This window comes from Pan troglodytes, chromosome 10 (genome assembly GCF_028858775.2).
Source record: "Pan troglodytes isolate AG18354 chromosome 10, NHGRI_mPanTro3-v2.0_pri, whole genome shotgun sequence".
NCBI lineage: Eukaryota > Metazoa > Chordata > Mammalia > Primates > Hominidae > Pan > Pan troglodytes.
Window position 1 is genome coordinate 126634600 of NC_072408.2, and position 20770 is coordinate 126655369.

General features: G+C 44.1%; 1 protein-coding gene across 1 annotated transcript in view; it reads right to left on the reverse strand.

Annotated features, from left to right (window-relative positions):
- Window positions 1-20770, reverse strand: part of CIT (citron rho-interacting serine/threonine kinase) — a 191349-nt gene that overhangs the window by 144688 nt on the left and 25891 nt on the right. Inside the window, 3 exon segments of the mRNA NM_001329948.2 lie at window positions 2193-2286; window positions 3498-3640; window positions 19584-19685. Coding sequence (NP_001316877.2) covers window positions 2193-2286; window positions 3498-3640; window positions 19584-19685 — 339 coding nt within the window.

Sequence of the window (20770 nt, forward strand, 5' to 3'; positions counted from 1 at the left end):
ATGATCAACTAAGGGTTCTCAAACCCCACTTCCCCCAACCCTCCTACCCCAGGCACATCTGGCAATGTCTAGAGACATTTTTGGTTATCACATCTGGAGGGGAGGGTGCTAATGGCATCTAGGAGGTAGGAGTCAGGGATGCAGCTAAACATCTTATACAGCGCATCCCCCACAACAAAGAATTATTCAGATCAAAATGTCAGTAGTGCTGAGGTTACACTGTCAATGTACCTATGCTTCAATTTATTTCTAAATCCATGATTTTTTTTTAAATTTCACGAATGCAGCATATAAATTTGTTTTAAGACAGGGTCTTGTTCTGTCGCCCAGGCTGGAATGCAATGGTGCAAACACGGTCATTGCAGCCTCAACCTCCTTTGCTCCAGCGATCCTCCTGTCTTGGCCTCCCATGTGGCTGGAGCTACAAGCATGTACTACCATGTCTGGCTAATTTTTTGATTTTTTGTAGAGACTAGGTCTCATTTTGTTGCCCAGGCTGGTCTCAAACTCCAGCAATCCTCCCGCCTTGACCTCCAAACGTGCTGGGATTACAGGTGTGAGGCACTACACCCGGCCCATATAAATGTTTAATCCTAAGTGATAAAACTGCATTATTTTAACTTTTTTTCTGTGCTTTATTCCACTAAATTTAATACCTAAGTTTTCATGCCTGTTTCTAAATTGTACATAATTTTTAAAACATAAAATGCTTTGTAGTTATAGCAATATAATCTAATTCTTAATGTAATGATCAAGTGAACAGATTACAAGAAAATAACCTGAAAAAAAGAATAGTGCTGAGGTTGAGAAACTTTGACACTGGACAACATAGGGAACTTATTTTTCCAAGGGCCTGAACACCAAGAAAATTATCTCAAGAAGGTCTCAGGTCTGCAGAACAGACAGGCCAGATGCTAGAAAGCAAAAAGTTAATGCAACTCCAAGCCTTTTCTTAACATCAACCTAATAATATCCACTTTTCTGGAAGCAGTTTAAGAAAAAAAAGAGCCGGGCGCAGTGGCTTATGCCTGTAATCCCAGCACTTTGGGAGGCCGAAGCGGGTGGATCACGAGGTCAGGAGATCGAGACCATCCTGGCTAACACGGTGAAACCCCGTCTCTACTAAAAATACAAAAAATTAGCTGGGCGTGGTGGCGGGCGCTTGCAGTCCCAGCTACTCAGGAGGCTGAGGCAGGAGAATGGCGTGAACCCAGTGGGGCGGAGCTTGCAGTGAGCCGAGATCGCGCCACTGCACTCCAGCCTGGGGGACAGAGCGAGACTCCGTCTCAAAAAAAAAAAGAAAAAAGAAAAAGAAAATTTTACATATTGTCCTTTATGTAAAGGATTTAACTCTCAGACTTGGGGGGCATTTTGAAGAGCAGCTTCTCTAACCTCTTAAATTATGCATTTTCACTAGCATCAGTTTTTTCTAGAGAAAGTATAAAAGATCAACTTCCCAAGGATTTGTCTAGGTCACCAAGTGGCTCAGTTGTAAAATCAGTCTTAAAACCTAAGTCGATTTTCTCTTAGACCTATCCTTTTTTGCGGAGTTGACTTCCAAATTCATATTTTAGTACATACCAACTTTATTAGAAGATTTTTAAACTCTAATCTTTTTTTACTTTGTCATCTTTTTCCTAAAGTAGTCTCACTCTTGATCTCAGTAGCTACCCTCCTGCCGTCCTACTTAGCATGTGGAATACAGTTTAATTTCTACCAAAGATCCAAGACTTAAAAATGATATTTTGAGCACTTGGTTCTTAACACTTAAGGATATTTGGTTCAAATGCTCCAGTGATTAATTTCAATTTTGCTGCATAGGAAATAGAGGATTTGACATGCAGGAGTTTCCATTTCATCAAAATATTTGAAAGTAAAAAAGATAATATAACAAAAGACAGTCTATAACAGGCAAGGAAAATGAAGAGAGAAACAAAATAAGCATTTTCCTTTATTTCTAACCAAACTATAACAATGCTCCTAAAAATGTCTTGGAGGGTATTAACAGGCACTATACATAAAAAGGTGCCACCGTCTGGGAAATGGTTCTGTGTCCCTGTCCCCACCCGCATACACTGCCAAAGGCTCCAAAAAAATTGTTCACCATTTTATCCCAACACTTCCCAAACTTAGGAGGACCAAGAATACTTTTTAGTATAAACTCTATTAAGCTATCTTATTCCATTTTTTACCATCTTGTTTGAATTCATTTTCGCGGCAGATCCAAAATCCACCAGCTTGATGTGTCCTGTGCGGTCAATGAGAATGTTCTCAGGCTTGATGTCTCTGTAAGAAAATCAGGACCATGAATTGCCTCCTCCATCCCAATCAGCAAGCAAGTGCTAACCTAGAATCTCAATTGAGCCAAAAACCTTTGTTTATGTATTCTGTTATATAGACCTCCTCTATTGGTGGATATAAATGATTAGCATACATTTTGCAAAACGAATTTAACTGAAAGGAAGGAAGGAAGGAGAGAGGGAGGGAGAGGGGGAAAGAGAAAGAGGGCGAGAGGGAGCAAGGAAGGATAGGAGAGAAAGAAAAGGAAGAGAAATGAAACACATATTATTCAATGGATTATTTCTCCTAGAGACACACATTTCACATGAGGAAAACTAAGGCCAAAAGGAGCTATGAAATTTTCCCAAGGTCATGTAGCTAGGCAATGGAAAAGCTGAGAATCTATCTCAAATTTCGTGATTCCTGGCCTAACAATCATTGTATTCCCACAACATTCTCAGATGTACACAAAACATCAGATGAATGAAGACATGAAGAACCACTTATCAACTGAGGATTTTGTAGGCCAGGCATGGTGGCTCATGCCTGTAATCCCAGCAATTTGGGAGGACAAGGTGGGTGGATCATGAGGTCAGGAGATCAAGACCATCCTGGCCAACCTGGTGAAACCCCATCTCTACTAAAAATACAAAAATTAGCTGGGCATGGCGGTGCGTGCCTGTAATTCCAGCTACTTGGGAGGCTGAGGCAGGAGAATCACCTGAACCCAGGAGGCGGAGGTTGCCATGAGCCAATATGGTGCCACTGCACTCCAGCCTGGCAACAGAGCTAGACTCTGTCTCAAAGAAAAAAAAAAAATTGTAAATTCTAACAGGCAGAGTTAGAGAAGTACAGCTCCATGGTCTTACACTACTATGTGGTATGACATTTCCTTCTGCAAACCAAATTCAGTTCTTCTATCATATAACTCAAAGAACCCATGCAAGAGTTCCCAGTCTTATTTAGCTACATTAATAGATATTACTAGCAAACTTGAGCACATTACAATTCTAGATCTATTGCACTGCTGGATAAGCAAGCTGAAATGTCCTCCATCTTGGAAAGTTTGCTTTCAGCCAGTTATTGGTAGACTGGCTAAAAACTGGATGGGGCGTTATCTTGATCTTGAAATCACTCATCCACTCATTTCCATGCAGGAACTCTTATGCGACACAGGAAAATCCTCAGCATAAAAATGCTACCAGAGTCTCACTTACCGATGCACGTATCCCATCAGATGAACGCTGTGAACAGCCAAAATCAGCTCAGCTAGGTAAAATTGTATCAGGTTTTCATCTAACTGGTCCTCATATCTATTCAAAAGTGACAGCAAGTCCCCTCCAGGCTGATATTCCATGACCTGTATAGAATGCCAAAGTTATTAATTCTTCACACACCTAAAAATAGGGAATGCCTCAATTAGATCCTCGAATATCACCTGACGTGTTATAATAACAAGGTCTCCACAAAGCAAAGAAGATGTGTAAGGCACGCTGTAAGTCATGTAGGATGAAGTCCCTGCCCTAAGGAAATTACATCTGTTACCCAGGGGAATCAATATAATGAAAGACTAGTCCTAGACACCATGCACAGTGTTTGCAAGGCAAGCTTGAACAGTTGAATTAAATCCACCCACTTTCCCACCCACAAGTTGACACCCCAGACATTCCCTAGGATTAGGTACAGTGTAGACAGATATTCCTAGAGGGCAACCACTCTCTTATATCCTTTCTGTATTCCCCTCAGCACCCAGCAGAATACAGAAGGCTTGCAATAAATGTGATACAATCTTTTCCTTTTATAGTCAGTGTGGAAGGCAACTGACAGCCTCTATTCAAAATTTAAATGTGAAAATATCCCCTTTGACCTAGTAATTCCACTTCTAACAATTTACAGGTACTTACAATAGTTTGCAGATAAATAGAAAGATAAATAGATTCCTTGCAGTATTGTTTGTAACAGGGGAAAAAAACATGGAAATCATTCAGCTATCCATCAGTTAGAGACTGGCTAAAATATGACATATGTAAACAACGGGATAAGACAAAGATATTAAAAACAAACAGATTCCATTTATTCATACTGCCATGGGAAATTGTCCATGACAATATAAAGTGAAATCTTGTAAAGAATAAAGTACAACCCCTTTTTTGAAATAAATAAGGAATTATTACATGTGTTGGTACATACACAGGAAAAAAATCTTGAAGAAGAATACGAAGCCTCAAGTAAAATGTTTGATTAGCAAAAAGAAACTCTTCTACCCCAAGGAACTGAAATCCTTTCTCCTTTTGATGATAAACAGGTGTGATATTCCTGAGTCCCTAGGTAGCTATAAGGCCAGTTAGCCTGGGTGGCTTCAGCCTCCTGCTGGTGACTTCACCTCTCTGCCTTTCAGTTTCATCCTCTCTAAAACAGGGATAAGACTAATCCTCTTGCAGCACTGTGTGAGGATTAAGACAAGGTCCTAGGAGGGCCTGGCACAGTGCCTGGCACCAACATGAAGTCTTCACCTACCATTCAATTCCCTTTCTTCCCCCCCACTTTACTGCATGATCCTTTCTGCTCTGGCCAGCAAAAAGAACCCATTTAGACAATCGCTGTAGCCATGTTAACCCTTATTGAGTTCTCCTGTCCTTCGCCCTGATTTCCCATTTTATTAGCCATGCTATAAATGTCTTGGAAGTTGTCTCATATGCTTTCTGGGAAAAAGGCAAGATCTGAATATACTTCTTAAAAAAAACACTAAATCTCACAAACTACTGCATTCCAAAAGCCAACTCGGGGATGTGAATTCTCACCATCATCCTCCAAACTCCTGCTTGCTTTTAGTCCAGAATTAGAAGAAAGCTCTAGACAAGTCAGAAGTAGAGCATCTGCACAGAGCCCCAAAGGCCTCAGGCTGGTCCAGTAAAATCTCCAGAAAGTGTGCCCAGCACCAAGGCAACCCCAAACCAGAGACCCCTGGAGAAGCCAGTGACTCGCGCATCCTCCCCGGGGGCTCCTTATAACCTGGGAATCTACTCCATTCACATGGGTTCTGACAACAGCAGACATTAAGCCAGACACTGGACAATTGCATTTGAAGAGTAAGGTTCCATTTGTATAACAATTGCTGAAAAAATTTTGATTTATGGGCTGGGCACAGTGGCTCACACCTGTAATCCCAGCACTTTGGGAGGCCGAGGCAGGCGGATCACAAGGTCAAGAGATCGAGACCACCCTGGCCAACATGGTGAAACCCCGTCTTTACTAAAAATACAAAAATTAGCTGGGCATGGTGGTGCATGCCTGTAGTCCCAGCTACTCGGGAGGCTGAGGCAGGAGAATCGCTTGAACCCGGGAGGCAGAGGTTGCAGTGAGCTGAGATCACGCCACTGCACTCCAGCCTGGCAACAGAGCGAGACTCCATCTAAAAAAAAAAAAAAAAAATTTATGAACAAGAGGAACACTTAGAAGGGGGCAGCACCTAACATACACACCTTCCTTCCCCCATGTTCCTAGCAGACATTAGTTACTCACCCCAGTCCTCGAGGAGCCCACAGGAGCCACCTGGCTGCCTGTAGCTCACCCACTCATCCCAACCTGGTTCTCCATAGGCTCTGGGTATGTGGGTGAATGCTAATTTATATGTCTGTTTTAAATATATATTGACATTAAAAAGGTCTTAAATATCCAAAAAAAGAAAAAGGAAAGAAATTCACAGATAATAACAGAAGTACTTATACTTTTAGTACTGAAATGTCTTAAAATAAGAACAATGCATATTTATGACGACACGCCACAGTTATAAATTTCCTATGGCTGTATTAAAGATGTGAAAAAAACAGTATGGCTTGTAAGTTTAAGGCTGAGAAAGTCATACGCATAGCAGAGCGGCCACCGGCAACTCTTAAGAACTGACAAACTGAACACAACTTAGTATTTGGCAGCTACTCCTGACATTCTATTTGCAATGACCAGTAAAATAGTTCAGAAAACAAGAGCCAGCTTGTAAAGTGGCAAAAAGACATGTATTCTTTGCTTCCATTCAGAAGATCCAACTTCCTGAACTGAAAATCCCCTCCCAAGTCAGATCAGTCTAAGAGTGGAACAACTTCCCATTTCTTCAAAACCAGGGTTGATTGAGAAAACAAGCAACAAAAATTACAACAGCTGCTACACAGCATGCTTCACAACATGAGGCCAAAACAGACACACTCAATGACAAACCTCTAAATAGACCGGGTCCTTATCAAAGATGCTAATCAAACTTGACCCACCAACACTATTCCAGGTTACCACACCAAAAATTCCAACAGTGCACCATTAGGAGAATGTAAGCCAGACATTTACTAAGTAAATGTGGCTATCCCAAGATGTTACCCATATCCCAAAACTATACTACTGGGGTATAGCTGCTCATTCTAGTATGAATGGAGGCCATGGGGAAGATGGCTTGTGTGTGGCCAACCACAGCTTATTCAATCATCATGCTGTTAGAGCTTAAAGATACAATAAAGACCCAGGACTTCAGTGCTTTCATAAAATACGTTTGGATTGTTAAAATGGTACCAAGAGGTTCCAAAAGCATCATCTAAAGTAACAAACTAGGAGTCTTCGAGTCTTCTTATCAGGTGACTTGCTGTGAACCAAAGAACAGGGTCAGCAGAAAATGATGAAGAAGTTAAGGACCAAGTCGCCACCCAGGTTGTGACCAAGAGTCCATTCACAGCATCTGGTTTTGTCCAAAAATGTAACTCTGTCCCTGACTTTTACTCTTCAGAGATGCCCAGTAAGGCACTGATTCTAAAAACCAGGATAGCCTTGGCTTCTACCCCAAGACAACTGTAGGTCCTCTAGGTTAGAACTTCCCAAGCCTGATTGTCCATCAGAATCACCAGAAGTGCTTGTTAAAAATAAGACAAGCCAGGCATGTTGGCTCATGCCTATCCTAGCCCTTTGGGAGGCTGAGGCAGTACAATCGCTTGAGGCCAGGAGTTTTGAGACCAGCTTGGGCAACAAAGCGAGACCCCACCTCTAATAAAAATTAAAAATTTAAAAGAAAATAAAATAGACTCATCTAAATCAATACTTGAGTGCCTATCGTGCCAGCCACTATTCTAGATGTTAGGGAAACAGCAGTGAATAAAACAGAAAAAATCCCCGACTCCATACAGCTGACGTTCCAGTATAATGAAAAAGAGTTTTGTTTTTTTGGGTTTTTTTTTTAGATGAAGTCTCACTCTGTTGCCCAGGCTGGAGTGCAGTGCCACGATCTCGGCTCACTGCAACCTCTGCCTCCCGCGTTCAAGCGATTCTCCTGCCTCAGCCTCCGGAGTGGCTGGGACTACAGGCATGTGCCACCATGCCCAGCTAATTTTTGTATTTTTAGTAGAGACGGGATTTCATCATGTTGGCCAGGCCAGTCTCGAACTCCTGACCTCAAGTGATCCACCCGCCTCGGTCTCCCAATGTGCTGGGATTACAGGTGTGAGCCACTGCGCCCGGCAAGAATTTTAAAATAATAATAATAAGCAGTATAGTAACATAAAGCATATCTCTTTCCCATCCCAACCACTTAGGGAGCTTAAAGGATTCCAGGGAATAACCCCAGACTTCATGGATCACATTCCATGGGTGGGACCCAGGAATCTATAGTAAAAGGAGCTACTGCGGTGATTCAGATGCAGCTAGCCCAGCACTGTGTTGGGACCCACTGCTGAGGAGGCTGTGGAACCAATATGGCTCCCTACTCCAAGTGAATTGAAAGTTTCCATAGCAGCAATGCCCTTGATGAAACGTGACTTTCATATAGCCATCACCTCTGCTGCTTATATTTTTTTCAGTGACTACCTGGAGCCTTTCTGCATATCAAGACAAGATCACTGACAACAAAGGGCTGGAAAATAACCAGTCCATCAGCACTGAAGCCAGTGATCTTCCCTCCTTACAAGGACTGGAGATGTCTCCTGCACACACAATGAGCAGCTGCAGGTCACCCAAATGAGGATCACCAAGGCATGGTAATCAAAGGCTAGGGGCACAGGAGGAGGAAAGAGTCCTAGAGTGAAACAGCCCAAAACAATGTGGCAACCCCGCTGATGGCAGAGAAAGCACAGCAGCTGACAGACGAGCCTGGCTTGGAGCTATAATGGACTTGCTCTTTTAAAGCAAAGACTTTCAGGCCAACAGAGACAGACCCTTCTGATGGCAGCAGCTGCAGATGCTAATTAAAGGGCAAATCTCACATGTGTTCAGTTTGGAAGTAGCGGCTGCTTCCCTGTTGGTGTTTGCATCCATACCCCAGTACCAGGAAGGCAATTTCCATCCATTGTGTTGCATTTGAAACGAAGGACAAATGTGTGTGTGCACGTGTGCACGTGTGCACACACACATATACAATGAACCCACGTGCATGCTTGCATATGCGGGGATGGGGTGAATATTGAACAGTTCTTTAGTACTCTATTCCAATTCACATAGGGCATTAGAGGCATGCTGTGCTAGCCACCTCTTAGAAATGTCTCCTTGAAATGTTTGCACGCTCAGCACAACTGAAAGTGCCATGAAAATGTAATGACGCTGGCGGCATTGTTATCCGCTCTGCCCAATGTTCCTGATCTTTGGCATGAGGGAGGAGAGAAGGGGTCCTCAAAGCAGAGTGGCCTCTGAGCAGAGTGGCCCCGATATTATTCTTCTTGAGAATAAAAACTCTGTTATTTTCTTCTTGGTCAAAGTGACCAAGAGAAAAAGAGAGAAGCACCTTTATCTTAGAAAACATGAAACCCAGCCTGTTTCATCCATCTATGCGAAAAATCCTCATTGAGTACTGAATCATCCAGAGTCTTGCCAAGAAACAGACAGGACACGCAAACCAGGGAATTGAGGACATTCATTAGGGAAGGGGCTATTTACAAAGGTTCGGGTTAGGAGAAGAAAAATAAACTTGGGATGATGAAGCACCCCAGGGCTAGCAACAGAAGAGGACCAGATACCATGCCTGGGCCTGAAAGAGCAAGGACAGGGATTTCGGATGTGTACACTATTACTGAAGGGACAAAAGGAAGAAGCTATAACCAGAAACTAACTATAGCTACAGCTATAAAACAATGGTTCTCAAAATGAGGTCCCTACACCAGCAGCAGCATTACCTGGAAACTAGTTAGAAATGCAAAGTCTTGGCCAAGTGCAGTGGCTCATGCCAGGAATGCCGGCATTTGGGGAGGCTGAAGCAGGAGGATCACTTCAGCCCGGGAATTCAAGACCAGCCTGAGCAACCCAGTGAGACCCCCATCCTTACAAAAAATTAAAAAGGTGGCAGGGCATGGTAGTATATGCCTGTAGTCCCAGCTACTCAGGAGGGTGAGGACAGCTTGAGCCCAGGAGTTTGAGGCTACAATGAGCTACGATCGTGCCACTGCACTCCAGCTTGGATGACACAGTCAGACTCTGTCTCGAAAAAAGAAGAAATGCAAATTATTGGGCCCCACCCCAGACCTACTGAATCAGAAACTCTGGGGATGGGGCCAAGGAAGCTGGGACAACATAATTGAATTGTGGCTCCTAAAATGGTAGAAGTGTAAATGCACTCACTTGAAACATGCCTCAAAACACCAGAATAAAAAAAATCAACTATTTCAAAGGCACAGAAAACTCAAAGAACCTCCCAAAGGCAACAATACACTCAACAATTGAATTGAAGTCAATAAGAGGAATTAATATCTCATTTCACCGATAAGAAAATTGAGGCGGAAAAGGCCAGTGACTCTGGAGAGACCAAACAAGGAATGGTAATAAAACAAGAACCAATATTCTAAGTCACAGCCTCATTCTGATGGGCAGCTGGTTTCCAAACCCTGGCTTCAGAAGCAGCAGCATGTGAGCAGGCCTGGTGAGTTTTGAGACATGCCTGAAAAATCAGATAATCTTAGCTGAGAGATCAAAACAGCACATGTCTCACTGTCAAAACTATCATAAGCTGCCACATTTCACTAAAGTAAACAATGAAGTTGTGTTCATTAACTCCCTCCAGATTCCCAATGACAGCATAGGCTGCTATTCATGAAAGCCTAGAAACAGCCCACTTTCAAATTGTTCCTATATAGGAAACAAACGCTGCCCATAAAATTGCACAGGTGTGGGTTGAAAGCAAGACAATATAAAGAACTCATCCCAAGCAGGGCATCAGATCCAGTGGTTTCAGATCCAGAAGTATAATGCCTTGAGTAAGAATATGGAAGGTGAAACTACAGGCCTGGCTTCAAAGCTTAGCTGTACCTTGTATCACCTACAAAAGCAGCTGTTTATTTAATCTTTTTTTTTTTTTTTTTTTTGAGATGGAGTCTTGCTGTGTCGCCCAGGCTGGAGTGCAGTGGCACCATCTTGGCTCACTGCAACCTCTGCCTTCCAGGTTCAAGCAATTCTCCTGCCTCAACCTCTGGAGTATCTCAGATTACAGGTACCCGCCACCATGCCCGGCTAATTTCTGTATTTTTAGGAGAGACAGGGTTTCACCATGTTGGCCAGGCTGGTCTCAAATTCCTGATCTCAAGTGATCCACTTGCCTCGGCCTCCCAAAGTGCTGAAATTACATGTGTGAGCCACCATGCCCAGCCAAAAGCTGCTGTTTTAGCCTCTGTGACAGACTATTAATTGTGCCCCCAAATCCATCCTTCCTTTATTCCACAGTAATAAGAATTTTAGCTTGACAGAGGCCACGCAGCCGACAGTAAATTCCCAGTCTCCTTAGCAGCTAGATGTGCAGTCACATGACTACGTTCTGGCCGAGAAAATGTGAGAGGAAATGATGTGTCCAACTTCCACATCCATCTATAGAAAAAGAATTTGCTTACTCTGAATTTCTATTCTTTTTTCCTACCAGCCAGCTGGAACAGAGACATGAAATGGCCCAACTTCAGCCACGTAAAAGAAGACAACATCCTAAGGAAGGGGGGAGTCACAACATGGAAGGAACCTGGGTCCCTGAATTAACACATACAGCAGAGCTGCTCTACCAGCCTGGGTTGTACATTAGGGTCTCTTTGATACAGCAGCTAAGCATGTACCTTAGCTAATACATCTCTACATGCAACCAGGGAAAAACATTTGGAGTGAACACAAGGAAGTCATTGTAAAGTTAGAACATGGAAAAGAAGTTCATGAGTCAATTGCAGGCTCAGAGCAAGGGTAATCTGAAGAAAACCACAGTAGGAAAAACATCAGCACAAATAATTTAGACAAAACAATACTGGCAGGGCACAGTGACTCACGCCTGTAATCCCAACACTTTGGGACGCCAAGGCAGGCGGATCATGAGGTCAAGAGTTTGAGACCAGCCTGACCAATATGGTGAAACTCCGTCTCTACTAAAACTGCAAAAATTAGCCAGGCGTGGTGGTGTGTGCCTGTAATCCCAGCTACTCAGGAGGCTGAGGCAGGAGAATCAATTGAACCCAGGAGGTAGAGGTTGCACTGAGCTGAGATCATGCCACTGCACTCCAGCCTGGGTGACAGAGCGAGGCTGCATCTCAAAAAAAAAAAAAAAACAATACTGCAAGTGGCAAGTGGTGGGATGCAAAACTATGTGTTCTTTGTGAAGATCAGCTCCTTCATGGAAGGACACTGATGAAGGCATCTGTTATGCAGAATTGAACAGATTTCTTCATGAACCAGATCAACAGAGCACTGTTTCCATCAGCCACATGCAGAATACAGGACTAGCTTTGTTATATAGACCAGACATTATGACAGAGTTTGTGACAATTTTCTATAGACCAGAAAACAATAAGCCACATTCACTGGTATGTCACCACAAATGGGAAATTTTTAACCATCAAAATGCAAAAGAACTCAAGTTCAATTTCCTTGCACTGCATTCCAAATTTTGAAAATCTCACTGAGTCTATCTTGAATTACACACGTGAAAGAAAATAACTCCGCTGAGAATATAATGCAAGTTCTGTAATACAATAAGTAAATTTGAATGCACATCAAATTTCTATGAAATTAATCACACATTCATCCAATAAATATTGCTTAAGCATTGACTTGGTAAAGCTCTACTCTCCCTTTATGGATGAAGTAGCCTAGTGGGACAGACCAGCACCCACTCATAAAGGAGAAGTACAGGGTGCAATGAGCGTACGTACAGTCAAAAGGCGCCATTCCAGAAGTATAGGGTCTAGGAAGGGCTTCTGGAAGAAGTGAAATCTGATCCAACCCAGAAAGAGGAGTTAGCAAGGTGAATAGGGAAAGAGTGAACAGCATGGAAAAAGGTCAGAGGCAAGGTCAAAGAACCAAAGGAAGTTCAGGATGGATGTTAAGGTAGAAAGAGAGAAACAGTAAGTGGCTGGGGGCAAGTGCAAGAAAGGCCTGGTAAGTCACGTGGAAGAGTCTGGACTTCATCCAGAGGACAGCAGGGAGTCTTGAAGGGTTTCACCAGCGGGCTGACTTGGCTGCAGTATGTGGAAGACCTGGGAGAAGGGCCAGACAGATGGCAGGGAAAATACTTCAGAGGTTATCACAGTAATTCAGGGTAGAGAAGATGGATGCCTGAAACCCACACAGCAGAGGCAAGACTGGAGAGAAGAGACAGCCAGGAGGGATATACCATAGGAGGTAGAATCCTGTTGTTTTTTTCATTGATTTAAAATGTATCTTCAGGGCCAGGCGTGGTGGTTCATGCCTGTAATTCCAGCACTTTGGGAGGCCGAGGAGGGAAGATTACAAGGTCAGGAGTTCGAGAACAGCCTGGTCAACATAGTGAAACCCCGTCTCTACTAAAAAGACAAAAATTAGCTGGGCATGGTGTTGCATGCCTGTAATCCCAGCTACTCAGGAGGCTGAGGCAGGAGAATTGCTTGAACCCGGGAGGCAGAGGTTGCAGTGAGCCAAGATCGCGCCACTGCACTCCAGCCTGGGCAAAGCGAGACTCCATCTCAAAATAAATAAATAAATAAATAAATAATGTTCAACTGCCAAGGGAGCGTGATATGTAAGTTTCCCCAAACCTCAAAGGTTTGTTGATGTAAAAGTGGCCAATAGATAGGATGGAATTTCAGGACTGTACGGTACCGATATAAATCTAGGATCCCTTTATCTTGAAGCAGAATGGGTTTCCAGATTCAGAATTTTTCAGATTTTAGAAAGGTAAAGTGGTACATACACTTTTTTTTTTTTTTTTTTTTTTTTTGAGACAGATTCTTGCTTTGTCGCCCAGGCTGGAGTGCAGTGGCATGACCTTGGCTCACTGCAACCTCCACCTCCTGGGTTCAAGTGATTCTCCTGCTTCAGCCTAAGGAGTAGCTGGGATTACAGGCACCCACCATCACGCCTGGCTAATTTTTGTATTCTTAGTAGAGACGGGGTTTCACCATGTTGGCCAGGCTGGGCTTGAACTCCTGAACTAAGGTTATCCGCTCGCCTCAGCCTCCCAAAGTGCTGGGATTACAAGTATAAGCCACCGCGCCCGGCCATACATACAGTTTATATTATGGAACACCCTCAGTAGGGTCGGGGACATCACCTTGTAATCAAACACACCATAATTTTATAGCAAAATGGGAAGTCACACTAAAGGGAATGAATAAAGACTAAAAAGAGCCTTAAGAGAGCTTGGATCAAGTTTTGCCAAAAACTGAGTTCAAATCAGGTTTTGCTGATAAACAAGTAACAAAAGAATTTGAGGTTATTCAGAACTCTAGGTATTTCAGAATTACAGATAAGGGATAGCAGACATATGATCATATCTTAATTTCCATGCTAAATTTGAGCTTTTATGTGAAAACTATACCCTTAGCAAGCATTTTACTCAAAAGCAACAAAGTACTTAAGAAGAAAATGGAGACAAGAAAATATTAATAATTACAAAATCCCATCAGTAATACCCAATTGAGCTACAAAACAAGGGAGTAAAAATGTCATTGACCCAAGTAGCAATGTGCTGAGGCAACCAGAACTCCAAAAAACAGCTGCATTAAGAACCCTCCTAGGCTGGGCACGGTGGCTCATGCCTGTAATCCCAGCACTTTGGGAGGCCGAAGCAGGCGGATCATGAGGTCAGAAGATCGAGACCATCCTGGCTAACACGGTGAAACCCTGTCTCTACTAAAAATACAAAAAATTAAACGAACGTGGTGGCACGCACCTGTAATCCCAGCTACTCCAGAGGCTGAGGCAGGTGAATCACTTGAACCCAGGAGGTGGAGGTTGCACTGAGCCGAGATTGCGCCACTGAACTCCAGCCTTGGCGACAGAGCGAGACTCTGTCGCAAAAAAAAAAAAAAAAAAAAAAAAAAAAAAACCTTCCATCTTGCAAGATGGCAGATGGAAAAGCTGAGTAGAAGCTAAGGATGCCGATGCCAGTGGTGAGATCACTGGGGAAGCCCCTCTACATCTGGGAGCCTGTCCTAGCACAGAAACCCACAGACAGTCCCAATCCAAGAGGTACTCCAGGAAGGCTATGCCCAAGCAGATGTCCACAGCAGTTAAATCCACAACTAAGAAGACAAAGGTGGCCAGGCACAGTGGCTCATGCCTGTTAATTCCATCACTCTGGGAGGCTGAGGCAGGCGGATCACCTGGGGTCAGGAATTAGAAACCAGCCTGGCCAACATGGTGAAACCCTGTCTCTACTAAAAATACAAAAATTTGCCGGACATGGTGGTGGGCACCTGTAATCCCAGCTACTCAGGAGGCTGAGGCAGAAGAATTGCTTGAACCTAGGAGGTGGAGGCTGCAGTGAGCCAAGATCCCGCCACTGCACTCCAGCCTGGGCAACAGAGCGAGACTCTGTCTCAAAAAAAAAAAAAAAAGCCAGGCGCGGTGGCTCACGCCTGCAATCCCAGCACTTTGGGAGGTCAAGGCGGGCGGATCATGAGGTCAGGAGTTCAAGACCAGCCTGGCCAAAGTGGTGAAACCCCATCTCTACTAAAAATGCAAAAATGAGCCGGGCGTGGTGGCACACGCCTGTAATTCCAACTACTCGGGAGGCTGAGGCAGGAGAACCCGGGAGGCAGAAGATGCAGTGAGCCGAGAACACGCCACTGCACTACAGCCTGGGCAACATGGCAAGACTCCATCTCAAAACACACACACACACACACACACACACACACACACACACACACACACAGAAAAAGGAAAGTTATTTCTACTATGACAAAACTAGGTGATGGTAATAAGAACGGTGACATCAAAGTGAGAAATTATCAAAGTGCCCAGATAGTACCCTCCTGAAGATGTGATTTGAGAACTGTTTAGACATGAAACAATGCACTCCCATCAACATGTAAGAAAACTACATTTGGGCATTCCTGCTGGGACTCCTCTGATCATCCTCACTGGCCACAGGGGAGGCAAGCAGTGGTTTCCCTGAAGCTACTGAGCAGTAGCCTGCCACATGGACCACTAAATCCTCAACTGAGTTCCTTCACACAGAACACTCAAAATCTGTCAGTGCCTCTACCAAAATGGACCTTGATGATGTGAAAATCCCAAAGCATTTCAATAATGCTTACTTTTAAGAATAAGCTGCCTGAGACTAGACATCAACAAGGGGAGCTCTTCAGCTCAGAGAATAGAAATATGAGTTTATGGAGCAGTGCAAGGTAGACCAGAAAACTGTGGACTCTCAACTTTGGTCCAAAAAATCAAAGCCCTTCCTAATTCCAGGACTGCTTAGATTCTGTGTGGCCTTGAAAATGAAGTTTATCTTCACAAGCTAGTGTTCTAAACCTCTTGTAGAGCTCGAATTAAAATATCTAAAATAGGCTGGGTGTGGTGGTTCATGCCTGTGATCCCAACAATTTGGGAAGCCAAGGCAGGAGGATGACTTGGGGCCAGGAGTTCGAAACCAGCCTAGGCAACATAGTGAGACTCTAGTCTCTATGAAAAATTTAAAAATTAGCTAGGCATGGTGGTTTGTACCTGTTGTCCCAGCTAATCAGGAAGGTGAAGCAGGAGAATCACTTGAGCCCTGCAATTTGAGGTTACAGTGAGCTATGATCATGCCACTGCAACAGAGACATCATCACTTAAAAAAAAAAAAAGAAAAAAATATGTATCTAAAACAACAATAACAAACAAACACAAACCAAAACAAACAAAAGCCCTGTTGTTTCAAGGGAACGTCTTTTCTTTTTTTTTTTCTTGAGACGGAGCCTCGCTCTGTCACCCAGGCTGGAGTGCACTGGCACAATCTGGGCTCAATGCAAGCTCCGCCTCCCAGGTTCACACCGTTCTCCTCCCTCAGCCTCCCGAGTAGCTGGGACTACAGGCACCCGCCACCATGCCTGCCTAATTTTTTATATTTTTAGTAGAGACGAGGTTTCACCATGTTAGCCAGGATGGTCTCGATCTCCTGACTTCGTGATCTGCCCACCTCGGCCTCCCAAATTGCTGGGATTACAGGTGTAAGCCACCACACCTGGCCCGAACTTCTTCTTAATAAAGAAGCCTGAGGCTGGGCACAGTGGCTCACGCCTATAACCCCAGCACTTTGGGAGGCCAAGACGGGTGGATCACCTGAGGTCAGGAGTTCCAGACCAGCCTAACCCACATGGCAAAACCCCGTCTCTACTAAAAATATAAAAATTAGCTGGGCACGGTGGCACACGCCTGTAGTCCCAGCTACACAGGAGGCTAAGACAGGAGAATCACTTTAACCCAGGAGGCGGAGGTTGCAGTGAGCTGAGATTGCATGACTGTACTCCAGCCTGGTGACAGAGAAAGACTCCATCTCAGAAAAAAAATGAAAAGAAAAGGCGCAGTGGCTCACGCCTGTAATCCCAGCACTTTGGGAGGCCAAGGCGGGCAGATCATCTGAGGTCAGGAGTTTGAGACCAGCCCCACCAACATGGCGAAACCCCGTCTCTACTAAAAATACAAAAATTAGCAGGGCGTGGTGTCATGCACCTGTAATCCCAGCTACTCGGGAGGCTGAGGCAAGAGAATCGCTTGAACCCAGGAGGTGGAGGTTGCAGTGAGCTGAGATTGAGCCATTGCACTCCAGCCTGGGTAACACTAGCCTGGGTGACAGAGTGAGACTTTGTCTCAAAAATAAAAAAAATTAAAAGTCTGTTAATACATTCAAACATGAGAAGCTGCTTAAGATGCAGAGAGCACAAGGTAAGTACTGCATCTGCAACAGATGTCCTGGAACACCAGCAACCCTAGAAACACACCAAGGTCATCTGTGAAGGTGAGGGTTCCATGCCCCATGTCTCAAGGAAGGAAAGCTTCTAAGGCAATATGTAAGGAAAGGGTGTTTCAGGCCATAAACCTAAGAGCTGTGGCATTGGTTCTGAAGGCACGTGTGGTCAGTCAAAGTCAGTCTGCCAATAGATTCATATGTGAATGTCCTCACTCAGAGGACAAGGAAAACTTCTCTCCAGGCACTGGGTTCTCAACTAATACGAAACCAAGACACATAAACTTATTTATTTTAGGTCAGGAATAAAAGCAGCAAATTCCCCAAAAACAGGCCAGTAGAAGTTTAAGATAAGTGGGAGTTCATCCCTCTTACCCTTCTCTCTTACGTGAGCCTGTTTATCTCCATTCAAGGTAACATGATAGTCCTCTTTTAAGGGCTGAATCAGGAACAAAAATTGTTTCTAGGATACACTTTTTAAATTTAGGAATTTAATCCCTCAAGAACCTAAACAAGGCCCCAAAATGAATTTTAGCATTCTCTAACTTATGATATATACACATCAGGGAAAATTATGCCACTGCTCAAAGAATAAAGTAGACCTGCGTTACTGACAAGGAAGAAAGGATGTCTGGGATACACTGGTGAAAGGCAACAGCAAGCTGGAGAGCCAAGCACAGAGTAACATACCATTTTTATAAAGTAAACTATACACATGTGGATATAGAAATATCCCCCACCGGAGCTGGGCATGGTGGCTCACACCTGTAATCCCAGCACTTTGGAAGGCCAAGGCAGGAAGATCTCTTGAGCTCAGGACTTCGAAACCAGCCTGGGCAACATGGCAAAACCCCGTCTCTACTAAAAATACAAAAATTAGCCAGGCACAGTGGTGTATGCCCGGGAGGCTGAGGTGGGAGGTTTGCTGGAGCCCAGGAAGTCGAGGCTGCAGTGAGCCATGTTCATGCCACTGAACTCCAGCCTGGGTGGCAAAGCGAGACCTGGTCTCAAAAAAAGAAGAAAAGAAAAGAAACATCCCCCACCATGCTCCTACAGAGCCCAGTTAAGGGTCAGAAAGGGAAAGCTTATGTAACCATTTAACATTTCTTCCCCTAGGGAGGAGGATTAGAAAATAAAACGGAGGGGCCGGGCACAGTGGCTCACTCCTGTAATCACAACACTTTGGGAGGCCGAGGCAGGTGGATCATTTGAGGTCAGGAGTTTGCGGCCAGCCCGGCCAACGTGGTAAAACCCCATCTCTACTAAAAATACAAAAATTAGTTGGGCGTGGTGACACGTGCCTGTAATCCCAGCTACTAGGGAAGCTGAGGCAGAAGAATCTCTTGAACCTGGGAGGTGGAGATTGCAGTGAGCCGAGATAGTGCCACCGCACTCCAGCCTGGGTGACAAAGCGAGACTCTGTCTCAAAAAAAAAGAAAAGGAAAAGAAAATGGGGGGCTTTCCCTTCAACTTCATGCATGTCTGCAGTGTTTGCATTTTCTTATAACAACCATGCACTATTATCATTTTTTTAATCCTAAGCAAGCTAACACAGGAAGTTTTTAAAAATTAAAGCAAGATTATCTTATACATAATGACAGACTATTCCCCAACAAATGATTCCCTATTATTGCCTGAAAGCCACAGCTACAATATCCAACCGTCAATGAGGCTGTTTCTTTTTTTTTCTTTTTTTTTTTTTTGAGACAGAGTCTTGCTCTGTCACCCAGGCTGGAGTGCAGTGGCGCAATCTCGGCTCACTGCAAGCTCCGCTTCCCAGGTTCAAGCGATTGTCCCGCCTTAGCCACCTGAGTAGCTGGGACTACAGGCACCCGACACCATGCCCGGCTAATTTTTTTGTATTTTTAGTAGAGACGGGGTTTCACTGTGTTAGCCAGGATGGTCTTGATCTCCTGACCTCGTGATCCACCCGCCTCGGCCTCCCAAAATGCTAGGATTATAGGCGTGAGCCACCACGTTCAGCCCAATGAGGCTGTTTCTAAATGGGTTAGCTCTTGATCTTTATAACGAGGAAACCAGGGAGACACCTGTAAGGCAAGAAAGTCTTTGTATGAATGAGACCACATGGGCAAGAACAACATTCAGTTCTACCACAGGCATCTGAGTGTCAGAGTGCTAGGCTAATTCCAGAGAGACAGATGTAAAGACTCACCAGATAAAGGTGATTTTTGTCCTGAAAGGCATACTGTAATTGGGGGATCCACGGGCTTGTGCTTCGAGATAATATGTTCCGCTCTTCCTCAAAAAATGAAACCTAGGGAAAAAAGAAACTGCTTAGACAATTGTAAAGAACTGTGAGAGGAAAAAGAAGCCTTTTCCTCTGTCTTTATGCCTAAACTGATGTTTCTAGCTTTTAAAAAAAAAAAAAAGCAAAGGAAAGAAGGGAAAAGAAAACAGAAGGAAGGAAGGAAGAAGAAGGAAAGGGAAGGAAAGGGAAGGGAAGGGGAAGGAAAGGGAAGGGAAAGGGAAGGAAAGGGAAGGGAAGGGGAAGGGAAGGGAAAGGGAAGGGGCTGTCACTTAGCCCAGAATTGCATAAATCTCAATCATTCACCTACTTTGGTCACAATTTTTGCCAGCTCCGTATATTACCTGCTCAATTCTTTACCTAACATATTTCTTTAAACTACCTTTCTTTAAATGTAAATATTTTTCTCTTCCTCTTCTCTTCCTGAAGCCATTCACTGGTGTGGAACAAGGTAAGCATCCACGCTGGTTATGAGAAAAGTCATGGTGGCCCAGGACACAGTGCCAGTCCCAAGCAACATGAGGAGGGCAACACTCATGTGTGGGGGCAGCCCGGTATCACAGGCCCACACAGGGTGAGGAAGACATCCACGTGAAAGGGCAACCCAGAGCAGATTATCTGGACCCACCAAGGGGAGGTGGGATACCAACAAAGACAGTAGATTGGATGCATACAGATGCATAAAATAAGTAAACATATTAAGGGTATAATGTCAGAGAAGAGAATTACAAACATGGAAAGGGTGAAAACTAAAATGAACCCTGTGAAGTTGGATTGGAACTGGGGGCACTGGTGTGAACTCATGGTTTTCCCTTTTTATTTTTGTAGAGACAGAGTCTCTCTCTGTTTCCCAAGCTGGTCTTGAACTCCTGGCTTCAGGTGATCCTCTTGCCTCAGCCTCCCAAAATGCTGAGATTAAAGGCATAAGCCACTGTGCCCAGCCACAGTTTTCAATATATAGACATGGATACACAAATATAGATGTAATGTATATGTGTGTGTGTGAGTGCACACACATGTGTAGGTGGATATATTGTATATACATATGTGTATTCCTTAGTGCTGTCCACTGAAAGGGGCCTGGGAGTAGTGAC